Source organism: Equus asinus, chromosome 4 (genome assembly GCF_041296235.1).
Source record: "Equus asinus isolate D_3611 breed Donkey chromosome 4, EquAss-T2T_v2, whole genome shotgun sequence".
NCBI classification, from domain to species: Eukaryota; Metazoa; Chordata; class Mammalia; order Perissodactyla; family Equidae; genus Equus; species Equus asinus.
Window position 1 is genome coordinate 45,793,045 of NC_091793.1, and position 22,095 is coordinate 45,815,139.

The 22,095-nt window shown below is 35.5% G+C and overlaps 1 protein-coding gene across 2 annotated transcripts in view; it reads left to right on the forward strand.

Moving 5' to 3' along the window:
• The window catches only part of RASSF9 (Ras association domain family member 9), a 36,856-nt gene extending 29,676 nt beyond the window's left edge, over positions 1-7,180 (forward strand). For both annotated transcript variants that reach the window (XM_014865842.3, XM_070507199.1), the window contains one exon: positions 2,347-7,180. In XM_014865842.3, coding sequence (XP_014721328.1) covers positions 2,347-3,607 — 1,261 coding nt within the window. In that variant the 3' untranslated portion in view covers positions 3,608-7,180. The remainder of the gene's footprint in view (positions 1-2,346) is intronic.
• The last annotated feature ends 14,915 nt before the right edge of the window (positions 7,181-22,095 follow it).

Below are 22,095 nucleotides of genomic sequence, written 5' to 3' on the forward strand. Positions count from 1 at the left end.
TAGTAGCTGTTGGCTTTATCTCATAAGGTTGATAATTATGACAATTACTCAATTTTGTTATTGTTACCATTATTTATTAAAAAAACATATTGAAATTAGTTGTAATTTAACATACAGTAAGTGCATAGAGTATGGTTTCCTCATTTTCAACTTACCCAAGTTAATAAGTATACTACACAGTGTAAAAAAGTTTATATTAATTTTGAGTATTTTATATACACGATGAAAACATCATGATGAGGGTTAATTTGGAGGTAATTTGTGCTGTATAGACAGTAGTTAGTATCAGTTACTTTGAGAACTTGCTTTTTTTAGAATATATTTGTGTATTATTTCTCTACTAATTGGAATATGAAAATAATTTTGTTACCCTAAATTCTAACCTTCTTTATTGCTGCTTAGAATTATCAAATTATGAACTGTAAGTATTGTCAAATATCATATGTATTTAAAAATATCACAGTATTCAATACTGTCATTAAATGTAAAATATTTTATAACAGAACAAGCATAAGTCAATATGACTTTTTGAATAATCACTTATAAAATTTTACTTAGTACAGTTGAATATTTAAATTTTATTGGGTGCTGTTTGTTAGGAACTAGGGCTAATCTTTTATGTTATTTGGTGTCGCTGATTTATTCTTTCACCTTTAGTAGTCACTTTATGACCTCAAGAGAGTCAATAATAATATTATGAGTATAATAAATGTTATGTTAATTGCTATTGCTACTAAAACACAAACACTATAAATTCTAAGTGTTAAAAGATCGTAGAAGCTGGGGAAAATTTCTTCGGTATGTTTCTCTTGTTTTCATATGCTTTGAGTGTGCTATGTAAATGAAATGATAAATGACTTTAACTTAACTTCCACATCAAGCCAATTACTACTCAAAAATCTTATGTCTAAATCATAATCATAAATCATACTGGATTACTATTCATTTCATGTCATTTGTTTCTTCACCTTCTTTTATAGAGATATTATGAAAGACACAATCAATGTGATTTATAGTCATGATGGTAAATATGATCGTAAAATTTCTTCAGTAGATGTGGCCTGGAAATCATGGAACTTCCTTGTTTCTTTTATGACCTGTGTCTTTTTTTCTTCCAGAAAAATTGTTGGATTTTTTTTCTCTGTCCCACTGTACTACAAAGGAAATTACTATCAAGTCCTTACTTGAAAACTATATACCAACTCTGACCACTTCGTAACATCTCTGCTGCCAAAACTCCAGTTTAGGCGGTCCTCGTCTTCCTGAGACCTCATCCGCAAAGGCTTCCTGCCTCTACTCTTACCTTTTTTATAGTCTGTTCCATAAACAGAAGCCAGATATATTTAAAGCATAAATTAGATCATATCCCTCCTCTGCTTGAAACTTTCCCATGGCTTCCTAGTAAACCTAGCACAAAATCCAAATATCTTATCATGGCCTGCAGGGCTCATCGCCTATCATTTAACCTCTCCCTCCAGCCAACACAAACCTGCAACTCCGCTGTCCTCAGCCTCCAGCCATGTTCACGTTCTTTCTGTCCCTTGAACCTAATTCATGACCTTTGAACCTCTGTTCACTCTTCTTGGAATTCTTCCCTTAGGTCTCTGACTGCCTCTTTCTCATATTTTTGTCCCTATTCAAATGTCACCTTCTTAGAGAAGTCTCTCCTAAGCACTCTAAATGAAAAAGACCTCTCTTTCTTCCAAGTCATTCTCTATTTCTTCATCTAGTTTAATTTTCTTCCCAGGAATTACCACTGTCTGATATTGTATTGATTACACATTTGTGTCTGTGTCCCTGTCTCTTTATTGCTGTATCTTTAGAATCTTCAGGCATATCTGGCACATGGTTGGCATACAATAAACATTTGTTGAATGAAACGATCACTATTTTCAATAATGGACTATTTTCAACTCTATGACTCCAAGATCACCCTACCATTTCTGCTTATGCTTCCATGGTCCTTCTCTAGTCCTAAGACTCCAGCAAAAATAGTCTTATGCTATCTCCTTTTATTCATCTCTGCTTTGATTATTGTCTTAACTCTAGCAGTTCTCATTGTAGTTACATTATGACTGACTTCTAAAGATAAACTTAAATAGCCTCAGTTGTCTTTGATGACAATTTACTCTTCTGGAGCCCACAAGGAAATAAAAGGAAATTAAGATATTTTTCATGGTTTTAAAAGTTTTTTCTTGCAGTAAAACTTCTGATTCCTATGTGGTCTCAACCTCAAGATGCATCTCTTATTAAGGGTAAAATCTAGAAAGGGTATTAAAGTTAAACCATCTTTCTGAGTTTACACAGGTGATGACAGAAATATAATGTACTTTGTTTTTCTTTCAGATCTCCAGCTAAAGACATGGATTCAGAAGAGAAGGAAATTGTGGTTTGGGTTTGCCAGGAAGAGAAGATTGTCTGTGGCTTAACTAAACGCACCACCTCTGCTGATGTCATCCAGGCTTTACTTGAGGAACATGAGACCGCATTTGGAGAGAAACGATTTCTTCTGGGGAAGCCCAGTGACTACTGCATCATAGAAAAGTGGAGAGGCTCAGAACGGGTCCTTCCTCCACTAACTAGAATCCTGAAGCTTTGGAAAGCATGGGGAGATGAGCAGCCCAACATGCAATTTGTTTTGGTCAAAGCAGATGCTTTTCTTCCAGTTCCCTTGTGGCGGACAGCTGAAGCCAAATTAGTGCAAAACACGGAAAAGCTATGGGAGCTCAGCCCAGCAAATTACATGAAGACATTACCACCAGAAAAGCAAAAGAGAATCGTCAGAAAAACTTTCCGGAAACTGGCTAAAATTAAGCAGGACACAGTTTCCCAGGATCGAGATAGTATGGAGACATTGGTTCATCTGATTATTTCCCAGGATCATACTATTCATCAGCAAGTCAAGAGAATGAAAGAGCTGGATCTGGAAATTGAAAAGTGTGAAGCGAAGTTCCACCTTGATCGGGTAGAAAATGATGGAGAAAATTATGTCCAGGATGCTTATTTAATGCCCAGTTTCAGTGAAGTTGAACAAAAGCTGGGCTTGCAGTATGATGAAAACCAGATCTTGGAGGACCTGGGTGCAAGTGATGGAATTGTACAGCTGGAAGAACGACTAACATATTACAGAATGCTCATTGACAAGCTCTCTGCTGAAATAGAGAAAGAGGTAAGAAGTGTTTGCACTGAGATAAATGAAGACGCAGAAGGGGCAGCTGCAAGTGAACTTGAAAGCCTTAATTTAGAAAGTGTTAAGTGTGATTTGGAGAAAAGCATGAAAGCAGGTTTGAAAATCCACTCTCACTTGAGTGGCATCCAGAAAGAGATTAAATACAGTGACTCATTGCTTCAGCTGAAAGCAAAAGAATATGAACTCCTGGCCAAGGAATTCAGTTCACTTCATATGAACAACAAAGATGGATGCCAGCTAAAGGAAAACAGAGGGAAGGAATCTGAGGTCCCCAACAGCAGTGGGGAGGTTCGTCCCTTTACTCAAAGAGTATTTAATGTGTATACAAATGACACAGACTCGGACACTGGCATCAGCTCTAACCACAGTCAGGACTCAGAAACAACTGTAGCAGACATGGTGCTTTTGTCAACATAATTGGAATGGCTTCTTTCTGACCTACCTTAATGTTGTTCATGTTTGTTTAATTTAACAGGAAACTTTATTTTAAATATTACAGTCTGAAAAAAATGTAAATCATGTTAAAGGAATTAATAAAAACTAGAGAAATTTCTAAGTTTTTTTTGATTTAAGATTTCCAATGTGACCTAATTATTACAAGTTCAAAGGATGAACTGTTTATTAGGACTGCAGCACAAATTAGCTTGCAAGCGTATAACAGAGAAATAATTTGATGGGAATTAGAATCTCATAGTTTCGAGAAATGCTTTAGACAAACTTAAAACTCATTCTTAATATTAGACAGTCAATGTATTGAAACTATACACACAAACAAGTAAAATTAAAATGTGCTGTAATATATTTTTTCTACAATGTGTCATTGGAACTTTTAAATCAGTAAAGTACATGGCAGCTGCTATAATGTAAAGTATTAATTCAATTCTTGGTTATTCTGATTGGTATTTAGAATGTGCATCATCTCTCTTACTTCTTGAACCCTTCTACCTGTTTAGGCCTGGATGGCAGGAGGTGGGAAGCGCTGCTGTTGAGACATGTACAAATACCAGCAGTGGATCAGGTGCGGGTGTGGATGAGGAAGGGCCAAGTGCAACCAAGGACAGAAAGTTTTCTAAAGAAGCCTAAAATTATTAAGAGATATGTATGTGCTTTCTCTATCTGACAGTGCCCATCTTCTGATCAAACCAATGGGCTCTGCAGGTTCATTTTTTGAGTAAGGTATAGTATGGGTTACTGAGAAAATCACAGGGTCATAGTTCTGTTTGTTTATGCCCTATCCACAAAAGTTGAAGGGATGAAACTTGGGGTCCTTTGTGTGAGTAAAATAGAGTTCTATATGCCGTAAGTATTAGCATTTTGTCTTGGAACTTACAGAGAGGCACTCATGTGAACAAAACCCTTTTATTCTGTTACGTTATAATTCAGATTGTCTTAATAGTACATTATCTAAGGTGCAAACTGAAATAAGTACTAGCTCTACTCCCTACCCCACACTGGAGCATGATAGTAAATATCCAACAAACCGTATGGATTACTTAGATCCCACGTTAACTGATAATCATTACAGTGCCAGACTATGCTTGGTTTTACTTAAGAATTTCTTTCTTCCTCCCTCTCTGTCTTCTCCCCTTCCCTCCCTTGCTTGCATCTTGCCAGTGAACATGTGATATAATCACATTGAAGACAATTAATTTTATCATTTTATTGTACTGTTAAATGAATACTGCTGAAGTTTTATTTTTTCTTTACCTGACACCTTTCCTGTATGTCAGTGCACATGTAAGTAGAAATATTTTACTTAGTTTTAAGATGTGAATGTCAGTTAAGATTCCTAGTATTTCTTACTTCTTCTCTTTCATTCTTATGCTTACTGTAGTGCATGTTTTAACTGCGTTTCTATTTTTTTATTCCTCCATTTCCCAGACTTTCACCAATCTTTGGGAAGATATTTAGAATTTTCTTAGTATTTCACTTTTGGGAAGCATCTATGTTATTATTTCTTGCACCAAGATATTGCTGATGGCCTTATTTGAAGTTGGCTGGTAAGAAAAATAGGAATTTCCACTCCAGGGAAAGTGCAGTGATGAACAGTAAGTAATAAAGCAAGCATGGGTTTAATTTTTAAAAACTAAGAAGGAATTATATACTCATCTGAGAAAGGGAAGTTTAAATGCTTAATATTCCATTAAATCATTCAGCAAAATGGTAAGCTATTGACGTGTTCTTTGTTCATACTGGGGATTAAATTCAGAACATCATCATCAATGATAAACCAATTGTAATGTTTTCCTGAAGTGAAAGTAATCTCTCTAGATTACTCTTTAGTGAGAAAATAACGAAAAGAACATAACTGCTATATAATTTGATTAATTATCTGAATTCAAAAGAGGTTCTGATAAGAAATAGGACAGGACAGATAATTTCATTTTAGAAACTTTGAATTAACTCCTGCTTTTATACAGTAAAGCACAGTGATGCATTCTAAGGGCCAATTCTTCTATATTTTAACAGTAAATAATGTTAATAACTTATCAGAAAGCAGGACCATTGATTTTTAAGTTCACTTTAGAATTTCTATTTGTTCTTTAGTTATATAAAATGCATTTGTGCTTTCGATTCATTACCATCTTAAATCATCAGTTACCATGGTGAACCTCTAGTTTAGAATAATACATTAATACAAATAACAATAGTAAAATACAGTGCCCTCATCTCTGGATACCGAGCTATTCTTTATTAAATTAAGTGGGAATTCAAATTATAAATACAGAAATTGATAGAAGCTTTAATGTTTATTATCTTTAGAACCTTTAAAATAGTGTGTGTAAATTCTTGAGTAACCTAACAGGTCAGCTGTGAAATTGCTGTATGCAGCTAGAATAGCAAACCAAATAGCTGACTGCTCTTCCTCCTCTAACAAGACTTCGATTTTCACAAACTGTGCCTTGTTCATCCTCCCTCTTGGAATGTCTCTTTTCCCTCCATCTGCCTTACACTGAAATCCTACCCATTTTCACTCTTTCTAATGTGTTATCTCTTCTATGAAACATTGATTGTTCCATTCAACCAGTTGTAATAGCTTGTCTCTGAATCCACAAATATTTTAGGTGTACTTTTCATAGGGGAGCATTTATATTCTGGCTTAGCTTATTTTTATTTATGTACTTATCTAACTTCATTCCTCCAATGTATATTTGATTGTCTTATTAATTTGTCATCTGTCTTGTTAACCTTACTCCCTCTAATCAATCTTGTTGTCCTTACTCAATTTTTAAATTGAATTGCCAAATTTTAAAAGATTGTAAACTTTTAAAAAATATGTTTCTGTACATGGTAAATGATGCTAGTGTATTTTATACATACATGTGCATTTTAGCAGGCTTAAAACATTAATAGTAATTCTACTTATAAATCCTTTGGGGAAGCACTAAATCTGTGTTATGATGAAGAATTTTTAATGTATCAATTTTTTATTTGATTTTTATTTCACAGAGTTACTGATTTAAAGCAATGCAAATGTTGTCTTTTGAAAAGCAATTCAATAGTTAAATTATGGTGTTTTCCTCTGCATTGTATGCTTGTAAGAAAAAGATATTTTATAGAGTTGGGTTTTAAGTGGTAGACACACAAGATAACTTTGGAATATTCTAAAGGAAATATCTATTTTATTTTCTCTGTTTTAATTCAAAAAAATAAGTAAATGGCTCTTCATTAGTGCGTAGAAGCTATTCTAATCCATTAAAATTTTATTTTTATATTTATTTAAATATCTACTTTATATGACGAAATATGTTTCTGTGGCTGCATTTTATAATTTTCAAAGTAGGATTATTGTTTTATTTAAAATGTATTTTTCTAGTGAGAAAAGGAATACCTTTAAATTCAGATATAGATTTTTAAAAAATATTAGCCTATTTCTTTTTATGCTACCTGATTGGTTTAATAAACCTGATGTGAGAAACGTAAAGTATATATAACTTGTTCAAGTGTAACTGGAGTCTGAACAATAAAAGGAGTAGTTGTACCCTTTCATATGATATTATTTGTCTTTCTGGGTGTGTTGCTTGACTATATTAAAAATAAATTTTATATCAGTTGAAATTAATTCACACAATTTAAGATCAGGTATTATTTCATGATACTATAAATATATAGCAAATAAAATCTAACAAAACTTTTCATTGTGTTTCATAAATATTTCTTTCAATTTGTTGTGAATGTCCTAACTTTTCAATAATTAAAGGAGCGAATAGTAGCTCATTTATTCTTCATCCCATCTCTTTTTTTTGTTTGCTAAGGAAGATTTGCCCACAGCTAACATCTGTAGCCAATCTTCCCCTTTTTGTTTAAGGAAGATTTACCCTGAGCTGATATCTTTGCCGATCTCCCTCTATTTTTTATGTGGGTCGCCACCACAATGTGGCTGCTGACGAGTGGTATAGGTCTGTACCTGGGAACTGGGCCTGGGCCACCAAAGTGGAGTTCAAGTGTAACTGATTCAGAATATGCCAAATTTAACACAAGGCCAAGGAGCCAGCCCCAGAATGTCCTCACTCTTATACTGGATGGCTGGTTTTATGGCCTAGTATCTTGCTTTCTAGAATGAAATTCATTTTACTGTAAAAATATCCAACTGTAAATCTTCCTTGCTATTATCCAGTTCTCACTACCCTTATTTTCTCAAAATAAGCCTTTAACTTTTACTGTCTTTATTAACTAAATCATTTGAAAAGTAAGGAAATTCATTTGCTTGTTCTATAAATGACAAAATGACTCTATTAGACAATTGTGCATTCTGTCCAGTAACAACACATAGAAATATTAACACTATTTTCTTAGCCATATGCACATATATACCTGTATATACCTAGGTTATATCTGAAACAACTCATAAATGACACCTAACAGTGGCTATTTCTGAGGAGGATCTCTGGATAGTTAGGCCATAGGGTAGAAGGGAGACTTACTTTTTGTGGTGCACATGTTTTGAATAATTTGAGTTATAGTAACAGTAATAATTTGAATATCATGTGTCTTTTTTACTCAACGTTCACATCACAATGTATATGTAATGTATATGTGGCCCTGTATTATTCATATAGAGATTCATTATTCTGTTTGATGGCAGCAGGTAGTTCCACTGTGTCAATTACCATAATTTTTTTCACCAGTCTGCTCCCAATGGTCTTTTGGTGCTTTCCAATCATTTATTACAATAAACAACATTACCTTCTCAATGTACTTCTATGAGGCTACATTGACAGATGTAGAAATGCTATGTCAAATGATGACAAATGGATTTTCAAATTTTAATACACATTGCTAATCATTCTTTATGGAAATTAACCTTTTACAACCTGAGTTAGAAATATACTCCCTCCTCCCACAGTGTATGCTGTTTGTCTTTTTAATTTGTTTATTTTAATGTAAAAAATTTTTAAAAATTTCTTTGGATTTAAATTTATGTATTTCTCTCATTAATAACTCATGAGGGATTTTTTTTGTCATTTTTTAAAAGGTCCTCCCTCTACATGCTAACTAATTTTAAAAGTAAAATTCCCTCATGCCTTGTTTATACTGCATTTGTTTTATGTTTTACTTTTAAACATTTGAACTATCTGGAATTCATTTTGTTACAATGGTAGGGAGACAATATTTTTTTTTGATAGTTACCAGTTACTTACCAATATCACTTACCAAATAATTTTGTCCCACTATTTTTAAGTGACACCTTTTTTTGTGAACCAAACTCTGGTATGTATTTGGAATCTATTTCTGGACTTTCTATGCCATTCTGTTGATTTGGCAGTTCATTTTACCCCTGAGAACTCTTTCTCTGACCAAAAATATTAAGATCAAAGAAATCTGAATGTGAAGAAGTCAAATATTTCTACTCATTTGTGTAGGACAGAGACTATGAAGTATGGCTAGTAATATTTGTGGTTACCATGACCATAAGATAGAAAAAAATAGGGTGTCTAATAATACTGGATTGTTGGCCAAATTAGTACATTATAAGGCTACAAAACTAATGCTGATATTACAAAAATGCTTAACCTGCATTGTTTCTCAACAGTAGCTCTACTGGCATTTGGGCCACAGAATTTTGGTTTGCCAGACCTTCTTATTAATTGCAGAACTTTTAACACCCCTGGATCCCTCCCACTAAATGTCAGTAGTGTTCCTCAACGTTGGGACTAACATAAATGCCCTTCCCAGCCCCCTCTCCCTGTCTCTCGTATTTCTAAGCATCCCCCAGAGGCCAATATTGTCTTTGGTTGCAAACAATGTAGTAATATTGGAGTTCAATTATTATTAAAAGAAAATGGCATTTATCTTTTAAAAATAAAATTAACAGAAGAAGCAATGATATAGGTGTGTTATATTGACTACAAATGCACAGAACGTTCCACTAAAAACAAAGGAGGTAAACATAAGGGTGGGGCACAATTTAGGATTATTTTTTATAATGGTTGACACCATCTCCTTTTACCAGGAATTTAGCCAGTGCAACCTGATTTCAAGGATTATACAGCTTTACTATTGTGCTCCCAGAGGTACTGGTGCTTCAGGAAGTGCTAATCAAATCATCAATTGTTGAAATTGCTATCTCATCACAAGTATTCTGTAATTTCTGCTACGATGAAATTAAAGTTCAAAAAAAATCAGTAGAGGAAAGCATATTCCCCTTGAGTTTTGTTCCATTCTTATCTATAAAGATGGTTAATAATAGGCTAAAACACTAATTCTTCTTCTGAGGAAAGAAAATGTTGTTTATGAAAGTTACTGCTTGTGACTCCAGACGATGGCCAGACAGAAAAGCAAAAAGAGAGAGAGGGAGAGATTAAAGACCTGGCTGTAGCAGTTCCCAAGTACATCCTTAATGACTGTGATTTGTATTGGGGTTCCAAGTATTTTGTTCTTATGCTGCTTGACATTGTTAGAATTTGTGCTGGTACCATGTACTGGTCCCACCATCAGATTACTGAAGAACTTCCCGGTTTGAAAATAAAGTAAATGAAATGACCTTACCTCGTGGGCACCTAGATTTACTTATGGAGATTTTTATAATTCATTGGAAAGTAATTTGGAAATATTGCTATCTATCACCAACCCTCGATTATTCACACCTTTCAATCAGCACTCCTATTATTCATAATAAACGACAAGAAAGTATTCCAAAATTTGTAAAAACACATATGCATTTAGCTATCCATCCTAACTTTATGTATAATAGCTAATTAAAACACCAATAACGGAGGAATTGTTAGTTAAGTTCTGAGGTATTATTTGGGTACGAAATTTGTAAATACTGATGCCTGTAAGACCACGCCATAGTGAAATCTAGTTTAAAAGAAAGGAATTAGAAAATGTATATAGACCGACTATGTTTAAAAAGACCCATGCATACCAAAAAGCAAATTCATATGAAAATGGAAATGCATAATTTTTTGCTAAGAGTTTTTGTATTAAAGTGATAATTTGGGGCGTGATATGTTTCTTTTCACCATAAATACATTTAAAACATAGACTATTTTCACTGTAAACACATTAGCAATGTTTCCTGTGTCTGACATCCCTCTGACCCTCCTACATGTTTGCTGAAGCTCTTTAGGCTTTCCGTGCACACCAAACAGCTAGAGGGTGATGACTAATGACAAGACCTACTAACTGGGAGCTGGAAGCCTGAATGCTGAATGCTGTAAGCAAACCATTTGAATCCCAGGATGTCAGATTCCTAACTATAAAATAGTTTTTTAAAAAAGAAAAATTTTAAAAATTAGATAATCTTTATAGTCCTTGGTTTGGTTAAATTCTGCAAGGTAACTCGTTCAGTGGATTTGGTACAAGCCTACCAAATATTAGATATTTGCTTATAGTTCTTGGCTCTATTCTGTTTATTTTACCTCTGGAAGAGCCTGTACAGCGTTAAAGTAGCCCACTATCTGACAAAGAGGGAGTTAAAACTCAACACTCTGCCTTTCCCAACATTTTCACTCTTATCTCATTTCTTTCCAAATGAGTTAGGGTGGGCCTTGGTAGACAAAAGAGTCATGGTTATGTTAGCTAAACAATATATGGTCAGGAAAAAAGAGCATCATTTGTGTTTCCAGAACAGAAAACTATGCTGGAAATAGAGGTGGAGAGGAAAGTAACCTGTATTATTTATTTTTATATTGCTCTGGTGTCCAACAGAGATTAGCGCCTAGTATTTGCCAAAATATGTTAATAAAATTAGATGTGTGACTAAAGGGCCAGCACAGTGCCTGGAACATGAGAGTTGTTCTGTAAATGTTAACTACTATTATTGTAAGTAACAACAGAAAAGTGAAATTTCTATCCTTGAGTAAAATATGCTTACATACTATATTCAAAATAAACTACCTCTTTCCCTTCCTGTAAATGAATTCTTTCCTCATTATAATTTAACTATCTTGGAAAGTATATATCATAACTGCCCATCACTCAGCAGAAATACACCAGCGCTCACATAGATGCACGTTCAAGATAAGGTTTTTCCATTCCAAATCCTGTTTTTAAAGTTTTTTCTTTCCTCTCTAAGAAGCATTTGTTATACCCTAGACAAGAGAATAGAAAAAAAGTTTTCTACCTTTTCAGAACTGAAACTAAGATTTTAAAATGCTTGTTAGCATTACCTTTGTGTACGTGAAATTTTCTTGAGTCACTCTCCTCTAGTAAGTGCAAGTGTTTGACATAGGTGTTTTTCCGCTTTTCAATTGTAGATCATTGACCAAAAAACTAAATTACCTTAAAGAGAAAAAGCCCAAAGATGACTAGGAAGGATGCTTTCTCAGCAGCCACCCACACCACCCACTCCTGAGGTCATCTTCCAATAAAATGCCCAAATGTCAAATACTGAGGGGAACAGCAGTTGCGCTGGGGATGGGGAGTGGTGATGCTAACTGGGATTTAGAATTCAAAAGTAGGACCAACTAGGGAAGAAAATGTCCTGGGTTGGAGATTTAACTTTTAGACCATTCTGCACCATGACTCTGTAGTAGTTCCCAAACCTGTCTCCACAACAGAAGCACAAAGAGTGCTCATTAAAAATGCAGATTCCTGAACTTCACCCTGGAGAATTTGATTGAGGAAATCTGGATTGTGGCCCCAACTTTTGTGTTTTTAAATAGCTACCCAAGTGATTCTAAAGCAATGGCATTCAAGTGTGGTTTATTAATTCTAGCAGAGCTGGTGAGTATCTCCAGACTTTACCAGGCTAAAATAAAAAGAGGTGAAAAGCAAGAGTTCTCAAGATGACTGGGAGGTCAATGGCTTTGAAAAGACAATAAAAGTTTCCAGGGTCCGAAGCCAAAGGCAATCTAGAAACAGAAACTTATTAAAAGGCAGCTCCACACACTGCAGGTGTCCAGGGAGGAGCTTCAATGTCTCACTTCTAGATAGTGCTTAATCTGAGGTGAAAATATTAGAAGAAATTAGGCTATTGTGGGGATTACTGATGTCATATGAGTACTGCAAACATTCTTGACGTGTTTTATACTCTTTTCCTGAAGTATGACCTTAAGAAGCCTTGCATATTAAGAATAATAATCTGTCCAAAAGTGTTGTGTTTTCTTAGCTAAAATTAAATGTGATTTCTTCTGCAAAATAACTAAGACATTTCTCAGTCAAGAAGCCAGGTAGATTCAGTTCAAATTTAGGTTCCAGCCCTTGTTACCTGTATGATTTTACTCAAATTACTCAACTGTTCTGTGCCTGAATTTCCTCAACTGGAAAATTGAGATAATAATATCTGACTTTTTGGAATGCTTGAAAGGTAAGAGATATAACACGGAAAATACCTAGCATCACACTTGGCATAGAGTGTGCTTTTAATATTATGGTAACTTTTATTACTACAATATTTTTCTTGATTTTATTACTTTTTAGTATGTTAGTAAAAGAATCATACATCATTCCATTTATGTCAAAATAATTTAAATGCTCACCAGCTTTCTTTTTTTTTCTTTTTTTGAGAAAGATTAGCCCTGAGCTAAGGTCTGTGCCCGTCTTCCTCTATTTTATAAGTGGGATGCCTGCCACAGCATGGCTTGATTTGATGATAAGCAATGTATAGGCCCATGCCCGGGATCCAAACCTGCAAATCCTGGGCCACTGAAGTGGAGCATGTGAACTTAACTGCTACGCCACCAGGCCAGCACCTAAGTGTAACCAGTTTTAACAGTAGGCTATGTTGTAGCTTTTGCTGTTTTTGGGAATCATTTACAGTGTTTATCTGTTCATCCCATTACCATTTCAGTAAGGTATTTATATAATTTACACTACATAATAAAAATTCACTTAAAATATTTTACTGCAATCCAGCAATGAAATAAAAAATTTCTGTGTGGAATAAAGAGGACAGAAATAGAGCTATGAACTGAAATATAATACACATTTTATAAGCAATGTGTGCATTCTTGCTTGTAGGATGACCACATGTTTATACCTAAGGCAACAACCAAAAGTTTTATAAAACCTAATAAGTCAAGATAAAGTTACACTGTATTTGGTCATTGAGACACATTATGAAGGGATTGCCTATTGCAGAGCAGACAGTGCAATTAAAGGTGGTAGAAATTGCCAAGTATCTCAGAATAAAGCACAGAATTGTCAAAGCTAAGAGATGTTGGGATGAATAATTTATGTGTCATGAAGACTATCTCTCAGATACCAAATGATAATTTGTTAAAAACATCTGATTAGGGGCAAGCTCTCTGACCTGGTGGTTGATTTTGATGCACTCTGCTTTGGCGGCCCAGGTTTGCAAGTTCAAATCCCAGGTGTGGACATACGTCACTCATCAGCCATGTTGTGACAGCACTCCACATATAAAATAGTGGAAGACTGGCACAGGTGTTAGGTCAGGGCTAATCTTCCTCAGCAAACAAAAACAAAAACAAAAACAAAAAACTGATTTTCAGGAAAAATTAATTTCTAGCAATATTTAATTTAAGTTAAGAAATTGTCATAGCAGAAAAAAAGGTGCAGTTTGTTTATATAGTGTGCTTTTTATCAAGATAAAGAGATCAAGTTCATAAATATTTGTTATGAAAAACAGCTTTTTATATACATATGAACTACTCATAACAGCCAACACTCCAAAGTGATCTAGAATGATTGAGACATTCTTAATGGGAAGACTAGACCTAAACTCCTGTTATAACAGAAAAAGAAAGTGATGTAATAAATATACTTGATAGTCAGTCAATAGCTGGCTAAAAATTCTATAGCATCTAAGGTTTCTTCTACTCCTCAAAAACTGTTATTGAGCATTATTACAAGCATAGCACATTTTATTTGACAACACGTATTTGATAACAGATAACAGCAAGAATGACATAGTCAAGATCCTAATTTCCAAAAGAAGCAAAGGATCTTTGACTATCTTCCTTTACTCTACTTCACTTTTGTCGAGTTAGAGAGGAGGCAATTTGTGCCTGAACGCTGGCGTGTAAGGAGTTACATGATGGTTTTGATACAATTGGAAAGAGATCAGATCTGACTTTTATCTGGATGTTACAATTTTTAAAAGATTGTCTTAGCAATCAATATGGTGGAGATACAAGTGATAAAAATACCATGGGAAAAAATTACATGACTATTACCTTATAAACAAAATATCAATTACAATGATTGAGAATGAAGAATTCCCAAATTACTATGAAAAGATACAATTATCTACTTATTTTGAACTTAAAATATTTCAAACTTTTCATATATACACAAACAAACAAAGAAGCAACTTTCCATATCTGATGGTATTGGAGTATGTGATATGAATTAAATGCATAAAGCCTGATGCAGTGATGTGTCATTTTGTGTGGGCCTCTGTCACCATGGAAGCTCAGCTGAAACTGGCTCTGTGAGTCTGTGTCTCCACCTTACTTTACTTAATACCATCATTAGCTGGGATCATGGGTGGTCACCACTTTGTGCTTTACCCCAATATCTTGAAATCATAATTAGAGCCCATGCTTAGTATTCATCATTCCTTGTAGATACAAATTAAATGAAGCTTGAAGAGTGTATGCTCTCTCCATGCTAAATGAGTAATGAGTTTTCACGCATTGTGCCAGGGGAATTTTTCTACATGGGCAGAACAAGAGCCCACAAGTCAGGGAAAGAAAAAAAAAGATTGGCTATACCTTTCCCAGGCAATCTGTGCTCAGTTGGCAAATATATGAATCACCCCGGCTGCTCCTTTGTCCTCATGTTGCCTGCCTTTTGAAGGAGTTAATAGTTAACAAACTTCTCTAAAACTGTTACCCAGGCATTGGTTATCCAGAATGAAATCCTCAGAATCTCATAGACTCCCCACTCTACCAAATCCTCATATTCAATGTCTTGAAGTCCCTTTACTGTCTGCTATCCACGTATTTCTCAAAAATCCGATCTTTCTTTTAGAGTACTCTTACTGCTGTTGGGGTCAGAGACAAGTTTAAAAGTTCATGTCGTCCAAATCTCTCATATTAAAAAAGAGTAAATAGAGTCCCAGACAGCTGAAGTTTTATAGATAATTAATGACGGAATTGCTAAGATTCAGGCTTTAACTTCCCAGTAGAGTGCTCTTTTCTCTCTCTCTCCACATGTTGTCTCTAGGAAAGTGGGTTCCTCACAGTCTCTGCGTTACTGTAAGACTTGCTGCCCCAATGCTAATATTCTAAGGATATTTACCTTAGGGCCTTTTCTTTCTTTGGGAAAAAACAACAGAACTGGTATAAAAGTATCATGGAAGAGCTGAAGCCTGGGATCAAATCCTTCTGTAACTCACACTAAAGATCCATTAAAGCAACAAAGCAACGGGTGCAGCCTCTTGTTTATCTTTTCATCTTTAGCCACTAGACAAATGCCTAGAACTGCTAAGTATTTCATGAATATTGGTTGAATTCAAATTACATCAGTTGTTTGACAACAAATTGCACAATTAGAAGCCACGTCCCCTCTCATTATCTCAACCAACAGTTTACATTTCCTGTGTATCTGCTACAGAAAAATCAGCAGCAGTTTCCAAATGACAGTAGAGGGATTGTTTCCGGATGCCATAAATATTGGGCAGTCTTTAAGGAGACATTATTCCTTGCTTAGCATTGATTTAAACATGTTTCATTGTTGTCTGCTGCCTTATTACATGAATATATTTTACTGAACACCTGGTAGAAATGTCTCCATCTAACTACAGCTTCCTTAGGTAAGCCTTTATCCTACCATGGTCTTTCTTCAGTGGGTGTGTTTATTTACTCCAAGCTTGGGATGGAAGTGAGAGAGGAGACCTCTTCTCTGCTGGAACCACACTAAGTAAATCCTCTCGTTGACTCAACAAATGTTTGCTGCTAGAGGCTCTCACTTTTGTCAGTTCTTTCATCCTTGACAGAAGAATGACACAGGGACATTCCAGAAGTTCTCTGTGAATAACTGAGCTACCCTCTGGAGCTTCAGTCATTGTGAGGAGTCAGCCTGCCTGTTGCTCTCACCCTACATTTTCTGCTACTCCCAGGGAGCAGCACGGGAGAGTTTACTCAAGGTGACAAATCTCCCAACACATCTGTCTACATAGGCTCTTCCGGGAACCCATTATCATGGATAATTGGGAGTTTACTGTAATAAAGATATCTGGAGTTTTAGTCTGAAACTTAATGAACACAATGCTGGGGATGCGTGAAGAAGCTGAACTTGGATAGGCCTGAACTTCAGGTAGCATATTCCGCAAGAGAGGTGGAGGAGGAAGTGTAGATTATATCATGTATAGTGAATAATACATAAACGTAAAATAATGACTAATAAGAAATTAAAAGATTAAATCAAATATAATAAATCTGGGAAGAAACACATCTACACAATACTTACAGTATATACAATGATGATCTTACTTTATACATGGTAGTTCTTTGAAATTTTACTCAAAATATTTCCATTTATAATATTATCCTACCACCATACCTCACATAGAAGAGAATTAAAAAAGAATTTATATAGGTGCCGCCCGGTGGCACAGTGGTTAAGTGTGCGCATTTCACTTCGGCAGCCCAGGGTTCACTGGTTCAGATCCCGGGTGCAGACATGGCACTGCTTGGCAAGCCATGCTGTGGTAGGCGCCCCACGTATAAAGTAGAGGGAGATGGGCATGGATGTTAGCTCAGGGCCAGTCTTCCTCAGCAAAAGGGGGAGGATTGGCAGCAGATGTTAGTTCAGGGCTAATCTTTCTCAAAAAAAAAAAAAAAGAATTTACCTACATTTTAGAGATGCTGAAATTAGGGCACATCAGAGTATTTCCCTTCCTGCATTACCATATGATTGATGTTGTAGTTTTCTGGCTGTCTTATATCATCATCTCATCCTAAACTGTATTTAAATTTTGTTTTTTATTTCTTTTCTTTTTTTGTGAGGAAGATTGGCCCTGAGCTAATATCTGTGCCAATCTTCCTCTATTTTATGTGGGATGCCTCCACAGCGTGGCTTGATGAGTGGTGCTTGGTCCACCCCCAGGACCTGAACCTGAAACTCTGGGCTACTGAAGCAGAGCACACAATGCCACCAGGCCAGACACCTTGTTTTTCAAAAATGAGATTTTAATTCTTTTTTTCTTTCTTTCTCTCTTTCTTTCTTCCTTTCCCTTTCTCTCTCTCTTTCTTTCCTTCCTTTCTGTTTTCTTTTTAAAAACCAAAAGTTAGGTGGCTTTTTTTCATCTACATATTAGGAGCTCCCATGAAATCATTACAATTTAAACTTGCAAGATTTTGCTTTGTACTTCAATAGAAGATTTCATAATTTATTTAGTAAAATCCATTCAACAAATATTTGATGATCCTAACAATGAATATAATACACATTAAATATTGTGGTAGATACAAAAGAAGTATGATTCAAGACTAGCGTGCAGTCTCTAAGAGCTCACTGAGGAGGCAAGACATACAATCATAAAAGATATGAGTGATGATTATAATAAAAAGCAGCATGACAGAAGTTTTAAAAAGGCCTATATGGAAGGGAAAATCAGTTAGGAAAGGAACCTAACATTTTTGAAGATCTATATCTAACTAGGCACTTTGCCATCATTATCTCATTTCAATTTTACAACTCTGAGAAATAGATATATCATCTCAACCATACAGATTAAAAAAAAACTGAGGCCAAAGTAGGATAAGCAAATTTCCCATGATAACAGAGTCAGATGTTAGAGTAAATGAATGATGTCAAGGATCTTATTTTAGACCATGAGAGACTTGGAAAGTTATCAGTAGAGAGAAAAATAAGCAAAGAAATAAGATTAATGAATGAGCACAAGATCTAAGGAGTCTAGTCTGGCTAAAGAAAACAGACTTGGGAAAAGTGATAAATAAATGTTGCATTTGCTTGTATTTGATTTGAATAGGCAGTAAGTTTGCAATAACATGATCTAAACTTTTTTGTGACAATTATTCTGGAAGGGTATACTGAATAGATGCTATTGGAAAAGTCTAGGCAGGAGGCAATGAGGCACTAAAGGGTGGCGGCAGTTGGATTACAGAGGAAAAGATAAGAGAGACGCTCAGCAATATTATCTGTAGAAAAGGCTTTGAAAATTTGGATTATGATTGAGGAAGGAGACAAAAAATACATAAAATTACCCTTTGAGACTTAGTCCAATCAAGAACAGATAAAAGAGTAAAGATTCTGATTTTTGGGTTTTGAGACATTGCTAGATTTGAAAAATTAGTTGCTAATAACTACAAGAAAATCCGCAGAGCACAGGTCTTAAGCCTTGGCTGTTCATTATAATGACTTTAACAAGAGTTCCAGAGCCAGCCCTGGTGGCCTAGCAGTTAAAGTTCCACGGTTCCATGTGCTCTGCTTCAGTGGCCCAGGTTTGGTTCCTGGGCATAGAACCACAGCACTTGTGTGTCAGTAGCCACGTTGTGGTGGCAGCTCACATAGAAGAACTAGGAAGACTTACAACTAGAATGTACAACTATGTACTGGGCCCTTGGAGAGAAAAGAAAAAGAAGATGAAGCTTGGCAACAGATGTTAGCTCAGAGTGAATCTTTCTTAGCAAAAAACAAAAGAGAAGAGTTCCAACTGGTTACAACTGGAACAAAGCCAAAGCAGGGAAAGAAGAAAGAAGGCATTGAAATGCAGACTGCAATGCCTGGTAATTGGGAGTTTGTTCAATCAAGTAAAGAAGTCAGAGAAGTAGATGGAGTAGGTGATAAAAGAAACATTTCAGAGTTGAAGATTAAGCAGAAGAAATTGATGTCGAAATACCTTGGGGACTAAAGAGTCAGAGGAGGGACGGTCACTGAATTTAAAGAGTTTAGAAGCACATGAGGCTATCAAGTTAGAAAATTTGCAGCAGGCTCATAGTCTAGTCTACATTGACCACTAAGTAGAAGCTACTAAAAGAAATGACGTGCTAAGCATTCAAGGAAAATAGTTTCTGATATTTTTATGCAAGCATTGGTCAGGAATTGTTCATTGAAATACTAGTCAGGTCTTTTAAGTCAAAGGAATGGAGGAGTTCCTTGGCTAGAAATTTTGGGATATATTGTATCCTACTTTCTGTAATTGGATATTTACAGCCAACATTAGCATGTTAAAAGATTCAAGAATATCTGTGTTAAGAACAAAGTACACAATAACAAACGACAATAGCAACAAATAACTTGCTTCACTCAAGGTAACAAGTATGCCCAAACTTATTTGGTTACTGAATTCCTTTTTTTCTGTTACACCTAAGAAGATCCACGAAAATAGCATTTTATGAAACATTCTGGGAAACATTGGCTAATAGGTTAGTGTTTGTTTCAAGATGCTCATAGATGTAGAATAATAGAGGATCCTACAGTAATAAGAATTCATAAAAAGAACATTAATAGGTCATTGACCATACATTTTTTTCTATGCAACTGCAGATACAAACACATGCAAAATATGCACCAAATATGCATATGCATGTATTGATTTATGTAAATATAATATATAAGGAAAAAAACTAGAAGAACATACATAAGAATAGTAATGAATGTGTCCCGTGTAGAAATTGGTTTCCGTTTTTTTCATTTGGCGCAATTATATATTCTACATTTTCTACAGTGAGCATGTATTATATCTGCAATACAAAAAAAATCAACTTGGCCAAATGTTCCACTGCTCACAAGAGAACTTTAGTCCTGGCTCTAAAAGGCTGATTCGTGTTCTCATAGCAAATTACAAGTAGACAACTGAAACACAAATATATACCTGATCCAGCTGCAGGTCCACAACTGGGTCAAGAAGTAATCTAGTTGGTGTTATATATAATAGTGTATTGTCTTGAGTCTGGACATACACTGAAAAATATGATTACAGTTGAGTTTGGAAAAGGTAAAATCTCACATGCAAAGGTTTTCAGTGGGTTTTAAAAACAATGTGAGAAACAAATATTCCTTTCAAGTGAACAATAATCCAAATGTAGGTTAACATTTCTTAAAATAATAACTGGAAATCAGTATCCTGCTAGTTTGAACAGTGTGAAATTACTGCTATTAAATCATTTTTCACTTAAGAAATTTACAATTTCATTTGGCTCAAACTAACACTTCAACACGCATGAAATCAGGATGTTAACCATTTGTAATAGGATGTATCTGCCGAATTTAGGGCTAGTTCCTATGTAGAAAATAACTTGAAAAAAGAAAATAAGTGTTTCTGTTGTTCAGGATTGAAAAATCCTTTTGCTGTTCTTTCTTATTTCCTTATATCTGATGGTAAGGACACATAAGTAAGCTCCAGGTTATAGTTATACACGGAGACATATACACTAAGTGATGGGGGAAAAGAAATACAGTAGTTTTCTTTCAGGAATCTAATCTAATGAAGGGTTTAGGCCAAGTTACAATAAACATTTAATTACAGAGAGATGTAATGCAACTCACCAATAGGAGAAAAGGATACAGTAATCCCTTTCTTTCTCAGATGAAACTATGTTAAAATAATAAGGCTCCTTCTGTTTTCAGTCCTCACTTGCTGAAAACTGAGCACACTTTGTTAGATCTCATGATTCTCTTCTTAGTTAAAATACTGACCCTGAATTTGTTTCATGGAGCTTTAGAGACAGAAGCCTACCACAACATGGTTTGTCAAGCAGTGCCATATCGGTACCCAGGATCCGAACCGGTGAACCCCAGATCACCAAAGCGGAACGTGCACACTTAACCGCTATGCCACCTGGCTGGCCCCTGATTGGTTCTTTTTTATATTTTCCAGTTCTTTGCTGATGAGCTCACTGTGTTCACCCAGTCTTCTCCCAATATCTGTGAGCATCCTTATGATATTTTGTTTGAACTCTTTGTCAAGTAGGTCGCTTATTTCTGTTTCATTTAGTCCTTTTTCTGTGGTTTTGTCCTCTTCCCTTGCTTGGAAAGTATTTCTTCATGTCCTCATTATGCCTCTTTCTCAGTGCTTATTTCCACATATTAGGTGAGTCGGCTATGTCTCCTGATCTTGGAGAGGTGGCCTTATGTATGAGATGCCTTATGAGGCCCAGCAGTGTGCTTTCCTCTCATCATCAGTCCAAATGATCCAGGAATGACCCCTTTGTGGGCTATTTGTGTCCTTCTTCTGTGGCAGAGTTGCTCCCACTGCAGGTACCCAAGGAGTCTAGTATTTCCTTCCCTGGCCAGCTGTTTGTAAATCCGGTTTGGGGAGCCTCAGCACTGTTGGCTACAAAGTCTATCAGCACACTCCTATTGCAATTTTCCTCTTAATTGGGTTGGTATCCAGTGTAGTTGGTTTCTAGGCTCAGGGACTTACAGTTGCATAGGCCTCAGGCCTGCAAAGCTGTTGTCAGTTCTCTTAGGAGTGCAGTCAGTGGGGCTGGCCCTAGGCACTCAATTGTTTCAGGCTTTGGAAAGTGGGGCTGATCCTTTTTATGGCTATTTGTGAAGCACAGGTCTTCTGCCTCTGATAAGCC